This window comes from Pollicipes pollicipes, unplaced genomic scaffold (assembly GCF_011947565.3).
Source record: "Pollicipes pollicipes isolate AB1234 unplaced genomic scaffold, Ppol_2.1 Scaffold_1600;HRSCAF=1878_pilon_pilon_pilon, whole genome shotgun sequence".
Taxonomy (NCBI): domain Eukaryota; kingdom Metazoa; phylum Arthropoda; class Thecostraca; order Pollicipedomorpha; family Pollicipedidae; genus Pollicipes; species Pollicipes pollicipes.
Window position 1 is genome coordinate 24,680,814 of NW_023595962.1, and position 18,117 is coordinate 24,698,930.

At 60.0% G+C, this 18,117-nt stretch overlaps 1 protein-coding gene across 1 annotated transcript in view; it reads left to right on the plus strand.

The window, feature by feature from the left end:
* The first annotated feature begins 585 nt into the window (after positions 1–585).
* The window catches only part of LOC119114878 (ankyrin repeat and KH domain-containing protein 1), a 40,953-nt gene continuing 23,421 nt past the window's right edge, over positions 586–18,117 (plus strand). The window contains exons 1-6 of the mRNA XM_037238942.1: positions 586–964; positions 9,493–9,640; positions 13,833–13,980; positions 16,254–16,401; positions 16,886–17,033; positions 17,426–17,577. Coding sequence (XP_037094837.1) covers positions 740–964; positions 9,493–9,640; positions 13,833–13,980; positions 16,254–16,401; positions 16,886–17,033; positions 17,426–17,577 — 969 coding nt within the window. The 5' untranslated portion in view covers positions 586–739. The remainder of the gene's footprint in view (positions 965–9,492; positions 9,641–13,832; positions 13,981–16,253; positions 16,402–16,885; positions 17,034–17,425; positions 17,578–18,117) is intronic.

Here is an 18,117-nt window from a genome sequence, read left to right on the forward strand (position 1 = left end):
CAGCAAGAACGAGGCTGGGCCCGCGATTTGAAATGTTCTGGGTTCCTGACAAAACGAGGGCCTCCTGTGTTGATCAGGGGCCGTAGCGGCTGATTTCAACTGCGGTCCCGTACCTGGGATGGCCTCGAATGGGCTACAGGAACACAATTTTTTCAGCTGATCAGTGAACACACGTCACCAGATTCCCGTCAAGCGTTGCTGTAGTGGCAATATGTTCATTGCTTAAAAGATAACAAACAGTCCTCCCGACAAGCAGCCAGGCAGCCCATAAAACGCAAAAAAGAACAAGAATAGGCTCGTGTGTCGAAGGTAGCGTGAGGAGATTCCTTCGAATCTGGTAACACAGAGGGTAAAATTTAGAGCTAGAGGTGCCTGGTGACGATTCTACTCCACGCATGAGATTGATGTCAGCTTCAAGAACCCAGCCGCGATGTAAAAGATCATAGAAATATGTCTGATCTAGGAAAATCAGATGTTGTCTCTTGAATCATGCAAATGCGTTTAGAATGCTTATTCATAGCTGAGCTGACAGCACTGTTTTTCTGAAAAATAGAAACCGTAGTATTTGGTGGCAACATACGGGAACTTCGTGATCGGACTGTCAACCCTAAGCAAATATGGCGCTCGATGTTCTGCGAAGCCGCTCGTGAGGTGTGCGCTATCGTGCAAAGTGAATTGTGAGGCAAGGGTGAGGCTCAAAACGAGTCAGATGAATGATTAAGCATCTCTGTATCTAAAGATGCAGAATGTAGACAAATTGAAGAATCCGATAAATCGTAAAAGCGGCGAGGAAAAGGGGAAGAAGTGCGGCAAGAAAGGTGCCGCGGTCAGTGGATCTTCGGGTCAATCACTATCTGATTCCGAACTTGATAGACGAGGTGCCGAGGGGATAGACGAGAGGATCCCTGGGTTTATGCACTGCATGCTCGGAGGATCTGGAAGTGACAGCTCCGACGTCTCCCCCGTAAGTATTCGTTGCGCATTGCGACGAACGTGGATGCGTTGGTGCGTAGCTGTGCTGTCCTTCCTGTCTTGTTCTGTTGGTGTGTTGATGGGTGGTGGAGTGGCGCTAAGTGGACTATAATTGTAACTTTGAAGACGTCCGTTCATATAATTTATCTCCTGTGTCGCTCGTTTGTATCGATGTGCGGTTTTGTCCTTTGTAGGCAAATGTGGCTCACCATGTGGTCAAGTTCAGTGCCCTTGATTTGCACTTACCATGCAAGGTACCAACTTGATAATCAATGTAATGATGCCTTGCCATGTACCTGTTGTATGGTTGTCCTATAAGTTATCACCTTTCCTGCTGTCATCAACTGTTGTAAGAATGGTTGTGTGGTTTGTGAATTGTAATAGATCAGGTCAAATTTGCCATCTGGTTGTTCAGTAAATTAAGAATAAAAATTGCTTTTGTGTGCATAAAATGGAATTGTTGTTTTTATTGTTTTTTGTTTTTTGTTTTTTGTCAACTGTTCCTTTGGCCTTACCTTGTTTATTTGGAACAAGAAGTAAGATCAAATAAATTTGTTGGTAGTTCTTATTTTGTATGTTTCTTTGGATTTACCTTGTTTATTTGGAACAACCAATAAGGCCAGATAAATTTGTTTGAGAGAAAATTTTGTTAGTTTAACTTGTAATTCTGTTGTCCTTAAAAGTGCAGGCATCAGTACCAGGACATAGCAAAATGTTTCCTGTCTGCCTTGCATCATGCTACTGTGTTCAAGCAAAGCTTACAGCATACTATTGATTTGTAAAGAAGCTGCCTTTTATTGTTTTGGGAAGTGATTCACATTGCATGGTGAAATACAAGCATTGCATTAGGTTACTCTCAGGTACTGGTGCAATGCTGTTAGCTGAGCTCTTGTTTCATTCTCTCCAAGTATGATGGCAGTCCTTGTACATGAACATATATTTGAATGTGTCAGGAAGACACTTTTGGCTACTTTTTGTGTGAACAGAGCAGTGTGTGTGGGAGGGGTAGGCAATGTGGCCTACTGGGTTCCAAGAAGTCAGTGTCAGTTTGCACCAACATTTCTTTTGTAGGTTTCAATTTGAGCATTGTCAGGAACATGATAGGATCTTTTGCAAATTATAAGCTAGTTGGATGCTTGTAAAGCTTTGGCATGTTTTGATTTGTTTTATGTTTTTTTTATGTTGTCAGGAGTTCTGTCTGTCCCTAATACTTATGCAAGGTTGTTGGCTTCAGCATACATTTGGTGAATGATATGCACTATGTGTGCATTTGTTGTGGTTTCATTGTGGCAACATTTTGGTTAATCAGAGAGTCATCAGAATGGAAAACATATAATGTTTCAGCTCAGGATCACCTGAAAGCATGCTTATCTTTTGGCTGAAATGCAAATCAAGAATGCTTTGTGGGGTGGCCGCTCTGCTGAAATTGAGACCAAATTCCCATTAAATATATGGATCAGGCTGGGCAGACAATTCTTTCATTAGGATGAAGATTTCTTGGTTTTCATTCATGAAAGTGCAGAGTACATTTCTGATGACTTTTTAACAAAGCAATTGCCAGCTTTTTCAGGCTTGGCACATTAATGGCTTTACTACCAGGTAACCACCCACCAGTGACCCATAGCAGACTGGATGGATCTGTCCATGACTGGAGACATGTGCATGAATCCCATAGGGTGGGGGCATCCAGCATCCTATGGGGTTCTGTGTTTATAGGGTCCTGGTATATTTTGAAGGGCTTCAGACATCCATTTGTGAGGGTTGAAAAATCCTTCAGGTTTCAGTGTATTTGGCTTAGAGTAGTAGAAGGCTTTTGCAGTGCACACTGATATCAAGCCAAGTTGATACTTGAGTTGGTTGGTTATAGCCTACTTTGTATATTTGATATATATATATATATATATATATATATATATATATATGTGTGTGTGTGTGTGTGTGTATATATTTGTATGTATAGCATATATAAGTGCAAGTTAGCATATAAAGGTATATATTAGCATTAATGGAACATGACCTGGCATTGTCATGCTGGGTTTCTCTTACCTTTTCTATGTGTGCTGAGATGAGCCCACTTTGATGAAGAGATGGAAAAAACAGGTGTGTGTGTGAGAACAATCACTTGAAGTTTGGTTGGTTAGAAATGCACCTTGATGTGAGACTGCTTTGTTGTGAGTGACTGACATTTTGAAGATACCTCATTCTTCTGAAGTAGCCACTGTTTTTAGAAAAGCATCAGCGCAGACTGCATAACAATTAATGCTTCTCTGGTGCTGTAAGTTTCACAGCCTCCAGGTAAAGGCACACAGAGAAGCAGCACATGAGGATCACAACTTTTGGCAAATGGCTCATTGTTGATTCCCGGTTTGCAATAAGAAGTGTGACTTCCAAGTGGACAGTCGGTCCATAGGTGTGGGCTTTCCATGTGAATGACATCCCTATTGTACTGTTTCATTGCCATTCTTGTACTTCATTTTAAGAGTTGTAAGAGTAGAGTTGCTATTGCCCAATATGTGCAGCTTGGTTATGTGCCAGATTGATAAGTATGTCTGATAGCCTGTCGTCCCATTGTTGGGATTGTATGGCCACCAAATCGTCTTTTTAACAATGATGGAATTGTCCTTCCTTAGTTTGTCATAGGCCACCATCTGATATGAAGAAGATGTTGGTTGATATTCTTTGAACAAAGAAATTTCACTTTCTTTTGACATGATGTAATATGGTGTTCCAAAACATAGGATGCGTGAAGTGAAAAGCAGTATAGATGGTGATGAGATGTGCTGATACATTTATCACATGGTCAGAGAATATGGCAGGATATTTGTAAAATGGATGCACTTGGCTACTCCATCCTGGCAGCTGGAAAACCTGCTGCAAACACAGGGGTGAATGAAGCTCATTTTTGTGTCGGCCTCCATCAATAGTGAGGGAATCCATGTCTGTTATTAAGGCATGCAGAAACATTCGTGATTTTTGGATTATCTAATGGAGCAAGTTGGCTAGTGTGGCCTTTTTGGGGATTTTCTGATTATTTAAAGGCTTACATTCCAGAAGTTTTCATCAATCATATCAAGGCTTATGCCTCTGAAGGTTGTCATTTGGTTAGGCATAGATTATCCACTTCTTCTCATGCAAGTGTTGGCACATTAAGGCACCAGATTTTGGGGGTTCTAAATGCAATCATCTTCTGTGGAACCCATGTTTTATTTGCCCGGCATGGTACATGTTCACCTGAAAGCCTTGTAGCATTTACAGACCTGGCGTTTGGTGTACTCTTCCCTGTTAAGAGAACAAAACGACACATGGCCACTTATCTCTGTGTTTGCATTTGTCCAGGCTGGTGGACTTTGATCTGTTTCGTTTGCACTGTGTGCTCCTTCCATTGTTTCGTCATGTGGTCGGTCTCCTTGTTTGTATCTTTGACCAGTGCGGTGACTGATCTCTTTTCTCGGCTGGGCGACCCGATGTGTTCAGGACTGGTTGGGGAAGGCATTCTTCAAGAACAAAGAGCCTGCACTAACCATTCTCACGTTGTCTTTGAGTGTTTCACCAAGACTGTACCACTGCAGTCCTGGTGAACCCATCGTCCACATCGTTCCCGCCGTCTCCGCTGGCTCCGCCGTCCCATCCTGAAGCATCGTTGCGCTTTTGTCGAGCGTCGTGCTGGCCGGTACTGGGGAGTGTCGGCGCAAGCGGCGTCCGACACCACGCGCGTCACCAGGCGCCGCCGCCGCAGCGGCCCCCCGGCGGCGGCGGCGGCCGCGCACGCAGGGGTGCGGCCGAAGGCGTCACGTGACGAGGGGGACTGCCCCGGGGCCGTGGGGTGGCAGCCGGCACCGGAAGTTTGCCTGCTTTTCGAGCGGGGCGGGTTCCACAGCGATGTTTCAGACTGCCTTTGGCAAGAGTAGTGGATGTTTTCAGGTAGACACTGACCCGGTGTACGGGCGTATTTTTATCTGCTCAACAGCTGTCGGAAGAACCCCGCTCTTAGCACGAGCGTGCCATTTACATACATGGACAGCTACACTCCGTTTGGTACGTGGCTGCTGAGGTGATGAGTTGACGCCCCATACGTCTGACACCGTATTGGCGCTAGCCACAACGCCCACGATTTAGGATGTTAAATTAATAACTTCATTGATGTGCGTCCGGGTGGGACGGCTATTGAGCCTGGCTGGTGGCAGCTGGGGCTCGCAGCGTCCATTGAGTGGGCTTCAGAGCGGTGTTGGCCGGCGGGTGGCTGGCGGAACCACACCAGGCCTGACCTGACCTGGTCCGGCCCACACAGACCTGTCGTCATCGGGCCTGAACAGATGTGGCCAAACTTGACTTGGCAGGACACGGCCGCACAGAAATGCCATGGCCGTCAAATGACCCCGGCTGGTTTTGTGTCAGAAATGTGATTTAAGCTGTGTATGCACTGTCGCGCTGCGTGCGTGTTAGGTCTGGCCTAGCCCAGCGCAACGTAACGTAACTTAACGTAACCTAACCTAACGTAACGTAACCTGAAAGCTAGCATAATCTGGCCTAGCCCAACCTAACCTAGCCTACCAGGAGGTGATCTGGCCCGTTGCCGCCTGTGCCGTTCCGGTGTCTCGGCGGTGACACGCGGCTGACCCCGGCTGGCGCGCTGCCGGCGCCGTCACGGTCGGGAGCCGGTGCGCGCCGGCACCGCGGCCGGCAGGTGGCCTCGTGCGCCGGCTCCGCCGCCCGGCCGCCCGGCCGCCCGGATGGCCGGTCGACGGCGCCCGGCACCGTGGGAAGCCGCCGGCCGGCCGACTACACGTAACGCCCGGCGGTCGGGCGGCGCTCGCCGGCGACACCGGCGACACCGGCGACACGGGCCGCCGGGTCACGGCGCGCCGCCGCCGCCCGAGCTGCTCGCGGCGCGGCTCATCAGCGGCCAGCGCCGCCCCCGTGGTGTCGTGCGCAGCGTTTCCCTTTCCCTGGCGCGGCAGCGGCGTGGAGGGTGACGCGACCTTGGCGGGTTTAAACGCAGGGATGCGGTGGGAGGCGGCGGCGGCGGCCCCTCGGCTTTGAGATGGGAAGGTCCCCGTCAGACCTAAGTGACACGGAACGAGTGGGAGATGCGGCGATATGGGTATTTTTGGAACTGCGGCGACATGGGCGGCTGCCTATGGCCAGGGATTTACCGTCGGTTATCGCAATGCAGGAGGTGTTTGATAACCGAGGAACGTCTGGACACTTAATGGAGCTTTTACGACGGTCGTGTCGGTATTTATTGGCGTTGGCAAGTGGATTTTACGGGGAAGGGGGTGGGTCTCCGCATTTCCAGCGCTTTGACTAAGGCTGTCGCGCCGAAGCCCGTTAGTGCCTGGGCGGTCGCGATGCGTTGAGGCCCAGAACGGGCCTGACCCGAGACGGTTCAGGTCGCTACCTTCCGAACTGCGTCGTTGTCTGCTGAGAAACTTTTGTGCCGAGTTCGCCCGGTTTCGTCCATGTTTCGGCCGCCGCGGCCAGTTTTGATCACGCGCTGACAGGCGAGTGGGCGACGCGAACACCTGGCTCTGTGAGAACCGTCCGTCGATGTGACGCCGGCACCGGCTGCGCTCGTTCGTTTCCGGAGTTGTTTGCAGTCGGTGCTGGATGTGTCACTGACGTGGCGCAGTTCAATAATGATGCTGCTGTGACAGTTCACGACGAATTGCCTGGTCTGTATAAGTGTGCGCTTTGTGGTGCACGTCTTCTGTGGTTGCATCTTGGTCGCGCCAGTCCGTATTGTGCGAATCCGAAGTTTGCTACTGTCTCCTCGCTGCGTAAACGCTGAAGATGTCCCTAGATACCACACCATGAGCCGGCTGAATGAAATTCAGGGTTAGCTGCTACAGACGTCACAGGTGGATGGTCCCGTACCGGTTACGTCCGTTATCAAACAGGCTCCCTTATTCCGGGAACCAGTGGGGCCGCGGGATGAGGCTCTGCTAGCGAATTTGCGCCTTCAGTTATCAAGGAGCGGACGGTCTGTCGTGAAATCGCCGGGCTGCGAGTTTTCAACTTCCGCTCCTTATTCATTTTACGGATGCGCGATCTTGACCGGTATTTCCCACCTTTTACCTGACCACGTCCTAGGCCTGGTGTGATCAGGCAGGCTAATGGGATGCTGATGTGACTTCTGAACTGTCTCCGTTATGCTTGTTTATTTTCTAAGAACGCGTAAACTACGAAAAACCCTTTCACGGACCCAGCTTACTCAGGAGTTTGACTTTGGCAACCGAAAGGGCTTGTTTTCGTAATTTTGGGAAGACCATGAACAAGATTACTATGGGCGTCATATAATCCGGGTAGTCGGTGCGCCCTAAAGCCCAAATCATCATCATTATGAACCAGATTGAGGCGATATGATTCTGTGAGAGATTTCAGCAACCGGGCTCTGGTGGCCTCGGACAGTGGGGGCAAAGAAAGCCTGACCCAGGTTGATCTGACTGCCACACGACACCGTATCGTGACGCATACTGCACATTGACAACGAGTAAATCTGTCAATGACAGCCGCATTCCAAATGTCTTGCGGCGACCTTGCCTTGAAGGCCAGTAATGGCCCCGTACCAAGGGAACAACCCAGTGGTTTCCGGGCTGTCTCCCCACTGGGCCGGCCGGCTCCCCGTCGCCGGCCGGTGATGACTGCCCCCTCCCCCCGCACCGCCGCCATTGTGCGCCGGCCCGGCGAACGGTCAGCTGTCGGGGAGGGCGCCCCTCTCTGTCCCGCCCGTCCCGCCCGCGGGCTATCCCTCCCCCTGCGTCAGCGAGCGGTCAGCTGATGGGGCGGTGGCGGCACCTCGTCGTCCTGCCCGCAGGCGGGCTACCCCGCCCCCGCTCTTTCCTCCCCTCCCCTGCTCGGTGCCGCCGCGGCCGCCGCTGGAATGTGACGGCCCAGTCACGTGACCGGGGGAAGGGCCGCGACTCACGGACGGGGCGGCACGGGACGGCCGCCCCGTGTCGTCAGGGGGCGGCCGTCCAGGCGCGCACAGGCGGTGGCGCCCGAGGACGGGCGGCGGAGCCCACGTCAGGTGGTGGGTGAGGCGCGACGCCAGGCGACTGCCCCTGCGGTGACTGGCAGGCTGCAGAGCCAGGCGAGGAGACCCGAGCAGTGGGCTGCAGCGAGCAGCAGACGAGACGGTGCCGACGGACGGCTGCAGGTGTCGGCTTGTCAATCGGCAGCAGGTCTGGAACCTCAACTTAGCGAGTCCTCGCCGATAATGGGAGGTGAATGAACGTGCGTGCCGGATTGTGAGCAAGCCTCTGCTCAGACTTCAGAGGCGTGGGAGTGGTGTCATTTATTAATTGGTCATCGATCTTCTTTCGTCAAAAATGAAAACAAACAGTGAGGTGGCAATTACGATGTCAGTCGTTCAAAGTCTTGTTCCTCACAAGCGGATGCAGAAAGTGATCAGTGCACGGATTTTGGGAACGCATTTTTGCGCACCGAGCTGGGGACTTGGGGTGGTCAGTAATCGTTTGTGCATGGTCTTGAGTGGCGCAGTTTTCCCACGTCCGGGCGTCGGAAGTCGGAAGCTGCGGTGAATGGCTCGATGTCTTGAGCCTGTGCAGTACTTGGCTAAGGCTATGTGGAGCTATCAGCGCTTTGCGCAAACGCGGAAAGTCGACCGGGTACTGAGATCATCTCGGCATAGAGGAATTTAACATAGAACCGTAGCAACAGGACCGTTGAAAGACTTGGTCGGTACGTGATGTCGGTATACTGTTCCGTATTGTTAGTCCAAAACTTGTTACGTTGTCGGAACATTCGTACTGACACTGCGATTGGTGGACATTATGCGCGAGTCATTTTTTATTGAGAACTGGTGGCTGTCGCACGCTGAAGGCGAACACGATCGAGAATCGCACGCACACTTAGGCAAAAAGGCCTGGCACGTGTTCTCATCGTCTGTTGTGCGTCAGCGCCAGCACTGGCTGACGTTACGGAAGTGTTGGTGGCCGGTGGTGCCGGTTCTGCGTGGGAGGGGAGTTGGTTGGTGGCGCGGTGCCGTCTCAATGTTGTGGCGCGTGTGCTGCCGGCCGGTGCCGTCTGGATGTCACGGTAGTGGGCCGACGCCGGCAGCAGCGTCGCTGCCGGCCGGTGCCGTCTGGATGTCACGGGAGCGGACTGACGCCGGCAGCAGCGTCTGCGGCTTGTGTGGGAGCTGCCGATGCTGGCTGGGGGAAGTGTTGTCACGAAATGTGCTCCTCGAGCTTGTGACTGGGAACAATGGCGGTCAGGTGTAACGTGGCAGCTGTTGTGTATGACCAGTGTGAACCAAAATAGGCGAATAGGTGGTCCAAGCTGCAGATGCTGCCCACATGTAGTGCATCGACTTGTTTTTCCACTAATGATGTTTCGACAGAAACACGGTCGATTGTGAAACAAAAGCTAACTCCCAGCCAAAACGGCGCACATCATCTCGTACTCAAAGCCATCCCGCCGAAATATCGGACTCCGTACGTAGGAGGCGCCGTTGAGTGCACCGTTGCTGACGGCCTGTGTGCTGTGCTGTGCCGCCAGGTGAGCTCGTTCCAGCTGGACGGCGCCTCCGAGGCGCGCCTGCTGTCGCCGCAGTTCCTGCTGGAGGCGGAGGCCGCCGACCCGGCCGACCTGTCCAGCGTCACCCCCGAGACGCGCGCCCGACTCGAGGCCCTGCTCGAGGCAGCCGGTGAGTGGTCTGGCCGGACCTGACCTGACCTGTGACCCGTGTCCTGTCTTATGTCACCCCTGAGAGTTGCAGCCGCTTCAGAGGCTTGAGGCAGCCGGTAAGTGACGCATTCTAACCTGACGTGACCTGACCTGACGTGACCTGACCTGACGTGACAGAGGCTCACGTGGGATCAACGTCCCGAGGCCGGTCGGCGTGAAGTGAAGGACGCCCCAGCTGGACTAGCTCTAACCAGGGTCTGCTCGAGGGCGTGCGTTTGTGGTGCGGGGACCGCGACTGTGAATCGTGACCTCGACCGTGACCTCGGACCGCGACCGTGAACCGTGACCTCAACCGTGACTGCGACCGTGACCGTGACCGTGACCGTGACCGTGACTGTGACCATGACTGACCGTGACCGGGCAGACGGGCCCGTTTCTGTGAACGTCGGCGTCCGCTGCTAGGGATACCAGTGGTCGGTTTAGGGTCGTCGCCGCTCACCGGCCGACCGGGGAGCCGTCATCAGACGTCCATCGCCCGGCTGGCTCGACCAAGGCCGCCGCCTCGCCCTGCCGTGATCGGGGGATGGTGGCGGGCGCCGCCGGCCGAAGCGGCGCGCCGCCTCGATAACATGGACTAATGAGCGGACCGGACCGGGCACAAATAACGAGTGGCCGGCGCTGGACGACCGCTGCTGCGCCCGCCGGCCGCTGGACGTGGCGGCGGCTTTTGGATGAGGCGCGGCGGGACCGGCGAGCTCTGGGAACCGACGGCGCGGCGTCGCGATTTGCCGCGCCTCGCGGCGAACTTGCGGTGCAATGCTGCGGTGTTCTTGTCTGTGTGTTGCCGTCGTGCCTTATTTTGGGCGGTCGTCAGCAGGTGTTGACCCTCGCGGACGGCCGGGAGGGCGCCCCCGACCCTCGGTGCGGTCTTCCGGCCGCCGGTCGACCGCCGCCGTCTCCCGCCCCCTGCGGTGTCCGTCCGACCCAGGCGCCGGCGCCCGGCCGCCGTCGCTGCCGGTCGACCGCCGCCGTCTCCCGCCCCCTGCGGTGTCCGTCCGACCCAGGCGCCGGCGCCCGGCCGCCGTTGCCGCCGGTCGACCGCCGCCGTCTCCGGCCCCCTGCGGTGTCCGTCCGACCCAGGCGCCGGCGCCCGGCCGCCGTCGCTGCCGGTCGACCGCCGCCGTCTCCCGCCCCCTGCGGTGTCCGTCCGACCCAGGCGCCGGCGCCCGGCCGCCGTTGCCGCCGGTCGACCGCCGCCGTCTCCCGCCCCCTGCGGTGGCCGCCCGACCCAGGCGCCGGCGCCCGGCCGCCGTTGCCGCCGGTCGACCGCCGCCGTCTCCGGCCCCCTGCGGTGTCCGTCCGACCCAGGCGCCGGCGCCCGGCCGCCGTCGCTGCCGGTCGACCGCCGCCGTCTCCCGCCCCCTGCGGTGTCCGTCCGACCCAGGCGCCGGCGCCCGGCCGCCGTTGCCGCCGGTCGACCGCCGCCGTCTCCCGCCCCCTGCGGTGTCCGTCCGACCCAGGCGCCGGCGCCCGGCCGCCGTTGCCGCCGGTCGACCGCCGCCGTCTCCGGCCCCCTGCGGTGTCCGTCCGACCCAGGCGCCGGCGCCCGGCCGCCGTCGCTGCCGGTCGACCGCCGCCGTCTCCCGCCCCCTGCGGTGTCCGTCCGACCCAGGCGCCGGCGCCCGGCCGCCGTTGCCGCCGGTCGACCGCCGCCGTCTCCGGCCCCCTGCGGTGTCCGTCCGACCCAGGCGCCGCGCCCGGCCGCCGTCGCTGCCGGTCGACCGCCGCCGTCTCCGCCCCTGCGGTGTCCGTCCGACCCAGGCGCCGGCGCCGGCCGCCGTTGCCGCCGGTCGACCCGCCGCCGTCTCCCGCCCCCTGCGGTGTCCGTCCGACCCAGGCGCCGGCGCCCGGCCGCCGTTGCCGCCGGTCGACCGCCGCCGTCTCCCGCCCCCTGCGGTGTCCGTCCGACCCAGGCGCCGGCGCCGGCGCCCGGCCGCCGCTGCTGCCGGTCGACCGCCGCCCGGCTGACTGGCCTCGGCTCGCTCGGTGCCGTGTCGTGAGGCCCGCCCGTTGCGACCGACGGCGGAAACGGGGAGGGGTCTGGGAGTGGGGGTCGTGGGGACAGGCTGGCGCCGCCGGGTGGCTCTGGGCGCCCGGCGGTGACGTCGGATGGACACTCGATTGACAGCTCTGATGGCGGTGACCTGCCTCACGACGCCCTGGGGCGCATCACGGGTCAGTGCTCCGCGCCTGGCTGCGCCGGGGCGGCGGCGACCGCCGCCACTGGGCGCCCGGTCCTGGCGTCAGCCTGCTCACCTGCCCCGGCCGGTCGGTCGGTCGGTGCTCAGCCACTGTCGGCTGGCGGACCGCACAGGGGCTGAGCTGAGCCGGCTCCAGGCACCGGCAGCTCAGTCAGCACAACAAGGCACCTGCAGCGTGGGAGGCCTGACTTGAGGCCCGCCCGCTGCCGGGACGGCTGGGCTCCAGCTGTGGTCACCACAGCTCCCCCCCCCCCCCCGCACGACGGCGCCGTGCGTCGCTGCACAGGAGAGCGGCCTCGGCCGGCAGCGGCGCCGGGCGTGACGCAGCGAGTGCCGACGGCCTTCCCGGCGGCCGCGTCAGCGCGTGCTGAACTCAGCCGGCGCGCGCACGTGTGGCGCCGCGCGACCGCCGCCCGGCTGTCGGCACCCGGGCCCGCTGACGGACGCCGGTGAGGCAGATCGCCGGTGATGGAGGCTGGTGGGGACGCGGGCGCCCGGTCGAGGCTGCCGCCGGGGCGATGGAACGCCCATGTGTCGACACGCTCGGGAAGCGGGCCAGCCAGCGCGAGGCGCCGGTCGGTAGCGACGCTCCGCGGGCCCGCCTCGCCCGGCCCGGCCCGGCCGACCCGGCCGGCTGGCCGGCCGCAGCTGTGGTGGGAGCGTGGCGAACCCGGCGCCGGCCACGTGTCTCGCGCCGATCGGCCCGCATCTGCGACTGGCGCCGCCAGCTGGCGGTGCGTGGGGCGCGCTGGCGCCCCCGCGCGTGCCGGTAAACACGGCGTCCGGCTCTGCCGGCGTGCCCGGCTCAGCCGGCCGGCTATGTGGGCCAGCGGCTGACCGGCGGGCGCGCGGCTCCCACCACGGCCGGGACGGCGGCCGCCGCGTCTGTTGACAGGACTCGGTTTGTTTCCGCGTCGTCTCTGGTGGGGGCTGACGCGTGGCCGGGCGGGCACGCTGCGCCGTGACGTCATCAACAGGCGCATCTCTGCGCTCGGAAGTGCCGCGTACAGGTGCTGGTCTGGGGGCTTCTCTAGGTCTAAAAACTGGTTTGTATGCTAGTTTTTTGGCCGTTTTGTGACGGCTGTGCATGCAGTGTGGTGCGGAGGGAGCGGTGGCACGGAGATAGGCGCACACGTTCAGTATTTAGAACATATAAGAAAAACGGCCGGACGTGCTGCTGCGAACATTCATATTATCGCTAGTCTCTCTTCGATTCGTTCAATCGCGACAAACCAGCAGCACGAATTATGATGGAAAGTCGTGTTTGAAGAGCATTTGGTATGGTGGTCCCGTTTTGCGAGTCATTCACGCTGGCGCACTCGGTCGAGTCGTGTAACACAGCCACCGGGAGCAGCGATGTTTGGCTATGTAGTATGGGCCAACACGGGCCGTCACAGCCCTCCGTGGCTCGGCGGTCCGTTCACAGGCTGCGTGATGGTGCGGACCAGTATGCTTTCGTCGCGCTCCCTGTTCTCCTCAGAGTTGTCAGGTGTGGTACTGGCATGCTAGCACGCTGAGAGCCATTGGTGGCCCGGCGGTGGTTACCGATACGTGGAGGCTGTCTCTCCCCCCCCCCCCCCCCCCCATCAGCACCAGTGGTATATTCACCTCGCCAGCGCAGTGTGCATTCCGGTCGAGCCCGGCCCTTTTCCTCATTGCGACGCCGTCCGCCAACTGCGCCCGGGACTCGTGCTGTTTTGCCCAGTTGTATACGTTCGGCTCACGATTCCGGCCTGTTCTGTTGTCCGGTTTACTGTGCACTCTTGTTTCATTAAGACCTCTGCTCGCCGGCCGGGACAGGTCGTTTCCGTGAGTAGGCTCCCTCTCCGGTGTATATGTCTCGTGCTTTGCCGAATTGGAGCCTGGCGCGCCCCGTCTGACCCCGGCGGCCCGACGCGTGACCCCGGTGACCCGGCGCCTGACCCCGCCGCGCGGCCCGCTCGCCGGCAGGTATCGGCAAGAGCGCCGACAGCAGCCGCGTGCTCGCCGACCCGGAGGTGCTGCGCAAGCTCACCTCCAGCGTCAGCTCGGCGCTCGACGAAGCGGCCGCCGCGCTCACGCGCATGCGCAGCGACAGCGCCACCGACACCACCAGCCAGTGAGTGGCCCGGAGATGGAGACGGGGCAGGGTAGGGTAGGTCAGGGCATGCGGAAGCGATGATGGCTGGGGACGAACGGTGTGGGAGCCGGGCGAGGGACGCAGGATGTAGTGCGGTGGCTTCGCAGATGTTTGTTTGTCTTTCGGCCTACATATGAGTAGTGTGACTATTATTGAGCACGTGAAGATAGATTAAGTCTCTGCTAACCTCGGCGCACAAAAGGTCACGCTGGAGACGGTCACCACCAGCCAAAGGGGCAGGGGGCAACGCCGAGCACAGGGGAAGGGGTTGGGCCGCTCACCCTGGAGCGTGATTTCCCGGATCCACTCGATCCCCCAGCCCCATCGTGCATTTGATGTGATCTGAGAACACTTGATCCTTCTGGCTGTACCATGAAGTTCCATGCGCTCCAAGCGACATGGACGTCCTTGAGGTCGAGCCATCTTGGCGTGTTCTGCGAAGCTCTGCCTGCAGTGCGTTGCTGGTGGCCTTAAGCTCCCTCGGTGTCGATGTGCCGGCCTACCGGACCCGTTAACCAGCGTCGCGGGCGCCGGCCGCGGGCTCTGCTGCACGCCGCCGTCGGTGGGGCACCGGCCCTGAACGCTTACTGGCGAGAGATCCGGTCGGCCCGTGCCCGAGCGCATCTGTGGAGACGGCGGCCGCGCGCGCGCGCAGTTCCGGAGCGGGAGCCGGTGCGCTGCGAGCCTCGGCCGGTGCGGCGGCCGCACGCCGTCCGCTCGGCGTCCGGCCGCCGGTCGGCCGCCGGTGGCTCGTCGCGAGCGGCGGCTGGGCGGGCGGGGCGCCGCCCGCTGCGTTACCGCCCGGCTGTTGACAGTGAGCGGCCGGTGAATGGATTGGCGCGGTCCGGCAGCCGGCAGACTGCGCTGTCATTGGGAGTTTGACGGCACGGAAAACCCGCTGCTGCTGCTAGTCATTTGCGAGTCATTTTTGAGTGTTTGGGGCGACAGCGCATCAAGCGCAGAATGCCGGCAAAACATTCGTCCGGTGTCTCTACCCGTGTCTCTCGCCTACTGACCCACTGAACGCTATCGCGCGCCTGCGAGACTTCCACTAAAGACGCCGCTGGCGAGGCTTATCACGGCGTGCGTGCGCACGGCGGCGGCGGCGGCGGCGGCGGCGGCCCGGCTGCGGCGGTCGTGCGGCGAGAGTCGACAAAGAGGCGGGCCGCGTGGTCACGGAGGCCGCGCGCGTCCAGCCTGAATCAGCAGGCCGCAAAACCCCGTGCCGGCCAGAGAGGCGCGCCGCCGCGCAGTGGAGCCGGCCCGGTTTTTGCCCCGGGCACGGATCGCCCCCGATGTGCCGGCCGGCCGGCCGGCCGCGCTGTCTTTGTTGTGCTGTTGCGGGATCGCGTTCGATGGCTGGTGAAGCATGGAGCGCGGCTGCGATTGGTGGGATTCGACGTGCGGGGTTGGTGGTACGGAAGCATTCCGTGAATGGTCCACTCGTCTGGCTCAGATTTCAGACAGCATTCTGTCGCAGGCAGCCATCCACGGTATGAGCTATTAAAACCGACGTCTCGTTACCTCGTAATCAGCGCCGAACCTTGTCGCGCCGTATATTTTGCTGGCGTGCTCCCCCGGCTCCCCGAGAGCCCGCACTCGTGAGTCCGGTGAGTGGAAAACACTTGTTATGTGGACATTCGTTATGTGGTGTGCCCGATATGCAAGTGTTTGCTTGCATGCTTTGAATGAACCTTATACACTGTGTTGCTGTGCAAGCTGTTCAAACAACCGCGTGTTGTTTGGGCACGGTGAGTGTCGCAATCACGCTGTTGGGAGTCCCGGGTGACGGTTCTCATTACTGTCGCCGGTTTGTTTGACTCTCGTTTGACATCCGCTGAGGGACTGCTTGACATTTGGACATCCATCTCATCTTTTTACGCTGTATAGAGTCTACCCGATGGTCGTAGGACACCCTCCAATACCAATGTGACGCCCGTCTACGCCCGTCTGACGCCCGCTGGACCCCCTCTGACACCGGCGTAACGCCCATTCACACCCGTCTGACGCCCCTCTAACACCGGCGTGACGCCCGTCCCACACCCGTCCCACACCCGTCCTACAGCCGTCCGACGGCCGCAGGACACCCACTTATACCGGTGTGACGCCCGTCCACACCCGCCTGACGCCCATCCCGCACTCGTCTGACGCTCGCAGGACACCCCTCCAACACCGGCTTGACGCCCGTCCCACCTTCGTTTGACACCCGTCCCACCCTCGCCTGACGCCCGTTGGACGCCTTGTGCGCGCAGGCCGTCGCTCGTGGACGCGTGTCAGCACGGGAACGTGCCGGTCGTCCGCCGCCTGCTGGACGAGGGCTCGTCCGTCAACGAGACGACCGAGAAGGGCGAGTCGCTGCTGGCGCTCGCCTGCCACTCGGGCTACTACGAGCTCGCTCAGGTGCGCCCCGGCCGAGGGCGGCCGCCGGCCGCCGCCTCCGGCTCAGCCGTCCGTCAGGCCGCGTCTGCGCTGCGTGGCTAATTTTAGCGCACGCCGTTGCCGGGCGGTGGGCGAGGGAAGAGAGGGAGGGAGGGAAGGGGGGGGGGGGGGGGTCTGGTGATCTTGGGCTCGGGGAAGGTTCAGACTGGGAGCCGTGAGATGTGGAGGGGCGAGGTCGGCGGATACCTTCGCAGGACGCCGCTCGGAGCCATGGACGTGTGAAGGGCGTCGGCCAGCGGCGGGTGGGAGCCGTTCAGCGCCCGCTGACTAATCCAAATTGTGTGCCAAGTGCACTGGAGCCGCTGCCCGCCGACCATCCCCCGCCCCGTGCCCCGCCCTCGCTCCGCCCCGCCCCTGCCCCTGCCCCTGCCCCTGCCCCTGTCCCCGGCCAGCGACGTCCGCTTACCGCGGCGACAGTTCATTGGGTGTGTGTGTGTGTGTGCAGGTGCTGCTGGCCATGCGTGCCAACGTGGAGGACCGCGGCATGAAGGGCGACTGTACGCCCCTCATGGAGGCGGCCACCGCCGGCCATGTCGAAGTGGTCCGGCTGCTCATCAAACACAAGGCCGACGTCAACGCCCAGAGCAGCTCCGGTCAGTAGCTGCACATAACAGCACAGTGGCTGCTCAGCGACTTTGTCACCGCACTGAAACGCAGCGGCCGGGCCGGCTGCCGCCAGTAGCTGAACATAACCCGACCTAACAGCAGCTGTGACGGAATGCAGCAGCCCGGGCGGCGGCCACTGCCATTAGCGGCATGCAACCATGGCATGCACTTGGTCGCTGCGCTGAAAGCAGCGCCCAGAGCAGCTCCGAGCAGTAGTTGACCATAACACGGTCTGACTTCGCCGGCGCGCTGAGACGTGCCACCGACCTGACCGTCTGGAGACGCGGCGACCAGTGCCTGACGGTCTGGGCGGCCCCACCTGGCTGGTCCCCCACCGTGGCTGGCGCCCCGTGTGTGACGTCGTGTCGTGTCCCGACAGGCAACACCCCGCTGATGTACGCGTGTTCCGGCGGCCACGTGGAGGTGGTGCGCGCCCTGCTGCAGGCCGGCGCCAACATCGAGGACGCCAACGAGAACGGCCACACGCCTCTGATGGAGGCCGCCTCGGCCGGCCACGTGGACGTGGCGCAGGTGAGCGCGGCGGGGCACGCGGCGTCTGCGTGCGGTCGGGGTGAGCGCAGCGCTGGAGGACGGGGGCCTGTGGTGGTCTCCGCTGGTGCCCGGGGTTGGAGGGGGGGGGGGGGGGGGGGGATGAGCCCCACTTTGGCGCGGCGCTGGGGGTACATTTATCACTTGCATCGTGATTGCGTCCACATCCTAGTATGTGCGCTAGAATTTGGGAATATAATGTGCGTGTGTGTATGTGTGTATGATTAGGTAAACATGTGTGTGCGCTCTGGAGGGGGTGGTGTGCGTTAGCGCTATATGTTACGTTAAGTGTGTTAGTATCAGCGTCGCGTATGAAGCCCACTCGCCGGACGCCATCCGGACCCGGGCGCGGGATGGGCACATTTAAGCGGCGGCTTGAAGCCCAGTCCCGTCCTGGCGTTGCGTTTGACGGCAGCCGTCAGACGAGGGCGTCCAGCTGTGTTTTGCGGCCGTGCAAACGACAGGCGACTTGTGGCCACCGGCGCGGCGCGCCCGCCGTCTGATGAGCGCTCTGCTGACGCG